Consider the following 5,993-nt stretch of genomic DNA (forward strand, 5'->3'; position numbering starts at 1 on the left):
CCGGAACCTAGTCTACAAAATCTGATTGCTATTACTGACACTGACATCAACCTCCTTCCGATAACCTCTTTTCCCCCAATAAACCACACCTCTATCATCATCACCGTCGTCACATGGCCGCTGAATCCATGTCGGTTAGTGCTTTCCTAATCTTTCTTCTCTTTCATTCATTTCCACACAAATTCATGTCTTTATTTGATAATTGATTCAATTTCTTGTTCTATGAATCAAGTGGTTTTGTTTATATTTGTTTCTTAATCAAGTGGTTTTGTTTCACTGTATCGTAGCTATTCAGCCTGGATCGTATGTAATCACAAGAATCTTATCTTCGCCACGCTTATTCTCCCGTTTCCGTGTCATATTTTCATATCCCCTCTTCATGTTCTGGGATTCATCCATTTTATTAAGCAGAGGGTCTTTTCTGTACTCGAATGAAAGTGCTCTTGTTGGACGAGTAATAGATGATAGTTTTCAAGAGTACAGAGTTTATGTTGTTCATGGCTATAACTTCATAAATACCATACAAAAAACCAATATCCAGATAGCCATTTTTATCATAGTTTATGTGCTTTTACAAGTAGGGTTCCCTTCAGTGCTTTAACAAAACTGTAATCAACTGTAGGAATTTGATGCCACATGGCCTTAGTTTCATATGGAACCAAACATACTGATGCTATTTGAATGCTCATGTATCATTGATTCATTGCTCTGTTGATCTTCATTTTCTATTTAGATCAGTGGAAAAGCTTCTATACATGCCTATGCATAAAACAACTATGTCAATTTGAGTATATTGCATCAGCCATGTAAACAGTTCTATTCTTTATTTTATTTTTGCATCATGTCGATTGGAGTCTATTGTTATCTTGATAGGTAAGAACTGTGAAGGTTATCAATGTTTCCTTAAGTGCTTCCGAGCAAGACATCAAGGAATTCTTTTCGTTTTCTGGTGATATTGAATATATTGAGATGAAAAGGTTATTTCCCACTTTCTTAGGGTTTTTAAACGTAGGTTTTTCTTTTTCTATAAATTATTCTAAAGAAAATCCATGTCATAAACACCATTTCAGTGAGAATGAGCGAGCTCAAAATGCATTCGTCACTTTCAAGGAGCCTCAAGGTGCAGAGACTGCAGTTCTACTCTCGGTATATACAAATCTTGATTATCTTGTACACAATTCTTCACAATTTATAAGAGTACACTCTTCCACCTTCTGGTTTTGATGATTTCAGGGAGCAACTATAGTTGACCAATCTGTTACCATTGTTCTTGCACCAGAGTACACTCTCCCTCCTTTTACAACTACACTTTCAGATCAACAAAACACCGTATGTTCTTTTTGTTATTTTATCATCAAGAATGCGTGTAAATGCTTTGTTATATTATCTGATATTGATATAATGTGGTTCATAATTTAGGCAACAGGGGGGCAAGGTGTGGGAGCTGCTGAATCTGCTGTTCAAAAAGCAGAAGATGTTGTGAGCAGTATGTTGGCAAAAGGTTTCATACTAGGAAAAGATGCAGTAAACAAAGCCAAATTGTTTGATGAGAAAGTCCAGTTTACATCAACAGCTGCAGCAAAAGCAGCTACAATAGATCAGAAGATTGGTCTAACTGAGAAAATCAACCTGGGGACAACATTAGTGAATGAGAAAGTGAAAGAGATGGATCAGAAGTTTCAGGTGTCTGAAAAGACAAAAACGGCCTTTGCGACTGCAGAGCAGACTGTAAGTGTTGCGGGATCTGCCCTTATGAAGAACCGGTATGTGCTGACTGGGACCGCCTGGGTCACCGGAGCTTTCAGCAGGGTGACGAAAGCCGCCGGAGAAGTGGGACAGAAGACCATGGAGAAGGTGGCGGTGGAAGAACAGGCGGCTGGAATGGGAACCACCAGGACTACTCATCAAGAACCACCGCCTACTTCTACACACCCTGCTACTAGTTGAACAAGAGCACCACATGATCAGGTCTTGTTGCTTCAGTCAAGTGTTAGGCTGTAGATTATGCAGGATTTATGGATTTTATTATTATGAATTTTCTGTTTTTTTTTTTCATGGTTTTATTGGTTTAGGAGTTGGTATATGGAAAAAAACACAAGTAGTTGCTTGATATGTTTAATCGTATAATTTGTTTACATTTTTATATTTTAGCAATATATGTTGTATAAATAATCCTCCACCATTCTAGCAATCAATTCTACTTTCAAGTGTAAAATAATGCATTCAAAATTGTAAGATAATTAATTCATGCTAAACATGATATGACAACAAATTGTGCTAAATGGAGGTTTTCCTTATCATCATCATCATCATCATCTTCATTAGTATGACATGCTTTTAAAGGATAGAAAAGGTAAAAAAAGTTAACAGATTTGCAAATCATTTTCTTCAAAAGTAAGTTGGCATTGAAGCTTCAGCCCACTTGTTTGTTTACATTATCTTGCTTACAGAAGCTTCAATCCACCGGTTACATCATCAACCATATCTGCTGGTCCTGCATGTGTATATTATGCACACTTGAAGATCAGTTTTTTTTTAAATGAATTGCTAAGGAAATAAGAACAAACATGAAAGGAAGATGAACTTACCAAGAACAGCCATCACTGTCCTTGAATCTGGAAAAAAAATGAAGGAAATCAGAATTCTATCTAGAAAGAAAATGCAGGAAATGTTATATACTACTAAAAGACGAGGAAGCTGACTTGGTGCTATCTGTGTTCGCCCTGCATCAATGACGATATGAGTTGGTATAGCCATTGATTTTGCTTTTTCCTGCAAAACAAAAGAGTTCCATATATACATATAAGAAGATGATGCCTAGAAATCAACATACAAACAAGATCTTGACTCATAGCAATAAAACTTAACCTGTAAAACCAGCATATCATCTTCACTTTCGATTTTCACCACTACTTTAACCTGCCCACACATCTCCCACCTGCATATTTGCATAAAGTAAACCTACCATAATCGACACTCAAGAACACTTTCAGAAAAGGTTTACAGAAGTACCTGTTTAAAGCTTTAGGTGCCCGATGAAGAATCTTCTTGTAGAGTCCCAAAGTTGCATGGCTGCAAACCACCATAATTATATCTCAAGAAAGATAACAACCATATAATATATCATTTTACAGAGGCTTTATAGTTCCACCATTGAAGTAATAGATACCTGCACTGAGCAGCAATCTTCCCTTTACCCATCTTTAGGTCATTTCTTACAACCAACACCTGTACAAAACAAGAAATTTCCACATTATAGCTTGTAACATAAGTATATATTGTTAACATGTTACATAAAGAAGCTTACCATCTTAAAATCTTCAATAATCTCAGCCAGCTTTTCAATCTCAAGGGGTGGTTTGCCTTTGCCTTTGCCTTTAGTCTGGCCTTTTATGCTTCCATCTAAAATTTCAGCTGCCTTGGATAAAAGAAATTTGCGACCAGGTTTTCGTGCACCAATGAAGAATCCCAAAGCAAGGCAGCCTGCTCCAACCAAGATAGCGCTGATCCATGTTACAGCCATCATATTCGAATCCAAATCAACACCTTTCACTCAAATCCCAATTGATGAAAGCCAAATTCTGACACCCAATTATATGAGAACCTACAAGGAGCATTGGTGAGTTTACTTGAATGTGCAGATCGATAAACAGATGTGGTTTCTGCTTAATGTTTTCTACACATGACAATGAAATCGAAATAATACTTGATAGCTTGAAAGGCAGTTACAAAATACAAATACCGCATGTATCAATGGCATCTGCCCAAAATCTATCCACCTCAATCATGTAACAGGATTTCTACTAATTTCTAAACAATTTGAAAATGAAACCGAAATAATACTTGATAGCTTGAAATCAAGCGTATTGAAGGGCTTCCGAATCAAATCGAAAAAAAAAATGGATTATTGTTTAAATTTACTAGAAACTGTTGAAAGGAGATTAATGCGTAATTAATAAGGATGGAAAGAAGTACCAGTAACTTGATACTACACAAAACAGCATTGGCAAAGTGATCGATCGGGACGATGAGCTCAGTTGGGCATGCCGGCGGCGCCCCTCGACGCCTCTAGTTCGCTGCCTCTTTTTGGGTTTTTTTTTGGTCTTTTCAATCTTAACATAGTTGAACTTTCTATTTGTATAAGAAAATATACATTGAATTACAAAAATGGTCCCTGTAGTACCTAAGCAATACTTTGTGTAAGGGGTGTTCATAAGTATCCGTATCCGAAATTGTGATCCGAAATATCCAAAATCCGTATCCAAATATCCAAAATTTCGGATATCCGTGTTTTCGGATTCGGATACGGATAGTGATTTTGTAACTTTTGGGATATTTCGGATATCCGATATCCGATATACCAAATCTTTTTTTTTTCTTATTATATTTACTATTTTAATATGCAAAAGTGGAAAGTAGTAATATATAGTCTCGAGTTTGATTGTTAACATTCGATCGAAAGTGTTATGCTGATGAATTTAGTAACTTATTTTCACTAATATTTTGTTTTATGTTTTCTTATGCCAAAACTATGGAGATTTTTTGATGAAATATGTTCATCTTCGTCATAGGTATCTCCATAGTTAAATGTGGTGTTAAGTTAAATTTATTTATAAAGTTAATAATGACTTGAGAAGTTGTCATCAAATAATCGGGTAGTTTGTCTTTCTCTTTTATATATATTTGAATTTGTTATTGTGATTGTAGTTTGTTTGAAAAGTATATGCTAGAAATTAGTAGGCTAGTAGCACTGTATGTATAAGCAATTTGCAATAAGAAAATATATGTTTGAAAAACACTCACATAACATAATGGCACAACGAGGATGAATTGATACGAAAATAAAATGTTTCTCTAGTTTTTTGTTTATTAGTTTCGTTACCAAGTTAATTGTTTTGTTAATTTTTTTGCCAAGTGCCCAAGTAAACACAAAACATAAATTGCGTAAACTTTCATTTTTTGCAAACCTTGATTTTCAAATATCCGATTTAATATCCGTATCCGTATCCGAAATTTCGGACACCGATACAGATATCAAAAATCCACTATCCGAAATTCGGATATCCGAATCCGGTTTTGAACACCCCTACTTTGTGTCCCAGTCATCTTTTTCGTGACACCTAAATAATGTGTCAAATTGGTGGTTATGATGTGAATTCTTTTCGAGGTGCATGTGTTTTTTTTTCTTTTATTCGGCCCTAAAACAATTGAGTTCTTGTTTTTGTTAGTTTTTTTTATTAAGTGTTAATATAACACTTTAAAAACTTAATATATTTGATATAACTCAATAATTATATGATTTATCTTTTTTAATATATATAAACTATCACTTCTTGAAAAACGGCATGACTCATTAATGTTCTGATGAGAATTGTTATCGAGAATTTAGAAAAGAAAATATAGATTTGAACAATGAAATATGATGAACACGAAAAGTAAATAATAATCAGATCTCATATTGATTAAGACTGATTACAGAATAAGCTGAAGAGAGATTTCGTGTTTCGCTGTCCTCTCTCTACTTCAAGCCTCAGTCCCTATTTATAGGGAACTTACAAAAAATATATTAAGTCTAGACACTTTAACTTCTCATATAAAATGACTTAGTAAAATAACATACAAAATGCGAAACATTACAATACACACAATTCGACTTTTTACAATATACATCTACATTCTCCCCCTTTGTAAACAGTCGATACAATTCAACTTAAAAGCTTTTGAATTGCAGAGTGAATTGTTCTTTGCACTTCTCCATACCAGGAGATCACCTTCTTCAAGTCTTTCTTATCTCCTTCGTTATTTTTCTTGCAATTGTTCATACGTACAATGAAGTGCGTATATTGCGAAGAATTGTATCTTTCAATCTCTGAAGCTTTGAATAGAAACTTCTTCGGTTTTCCTTTAGTATCTCTTCCCGAAAATACCATGCCAAAAGGTTTCAGGCATATCTCACCCACAACATACTTCGACAGAGCAGATTGTGTCAAAGT

General features: G+C 34.9%; 2 protein-coding genes across 3 annotated transcripts; one reads left to right on the forward strand and one right to left on the reverse strand.

Moving 5' to 3' along the window:
• On the forward strand, positions 1–2,179 carry LOC111919255 (binding partner of ACD11 1). Of its 2 annotated transcripts, XM_023914938.3 has the most exons (6): positions 13–134; positions 288–454; positions 874–977; positions 1,071–1,146; positions 1,234–1,329; positions 1,420–2,179. In XM_023914938.3, the coding sequence occupies exons 2-6, from the start codon at positions 380–382 to the stop codon at positions 1,945–1,947; spliced, it is 879 nt and encodes a 292-aa protein (XP_023770706.2). In that variant the 5' UTR covers positions 13–134; positions 288–379; the 3' UTR covers positions 1,948–2,179. The 2 variants fall into 2 exon arrangements, with proteins under 2 accessions (XP_023770750.2, XP_023770706.2); XM_023914982.3 differs by lacking the exon at positions 288–454 and having other exon boundaries at positions 1–134.
• A 93-nt stretch (positions 2,180–2,272) lies between these two features.
• On the reverse strand, positions 2,273–4,128 carry LOC111919473 (uncharacterized). Its single transcript, XM_023915133.3, has 8 exons — positions 3,976–4,128; positions 3,308–3,604; positions 3,170–3,228; positions 3,013–3,072; positions 2,869–2,938; positions 2,703–2,772; positions 2,589–2,615; positions 2,273–2,494 (listed from the first exon to the last, which is right to left on the reverse strand). The coding sequence occupies exons 2-8, from the start codon at positions 3,524–3,526 to the stop codon at positions 2,445–2,447; spliced, it is 555 nt and encodes a 184-aa protein (XP_023770901.1). The 5' UTR covers positions 3,527–3,604; positions 3,976–4,128; the 3' UTR covers positions 2,273–2,444.
• Positions 4,129–5,993: the final 1,865 nt, after the last annotated feature.

This window comes from Lactuca sativa, chromosome 9, assembly GCF_002870075.4.
Source record: "Lactuca sativa cultivar Salinas chromosome 9, Lsat_Salinas_v11, whole genome shotgun sequence".
Classification (NCBI taxonomy): Eukaryota; Viridiplantae; Streptophyta; class Magnoliopsida; order Asterales; family Asteraceae; genus Lactuca; species Lactuca sativa.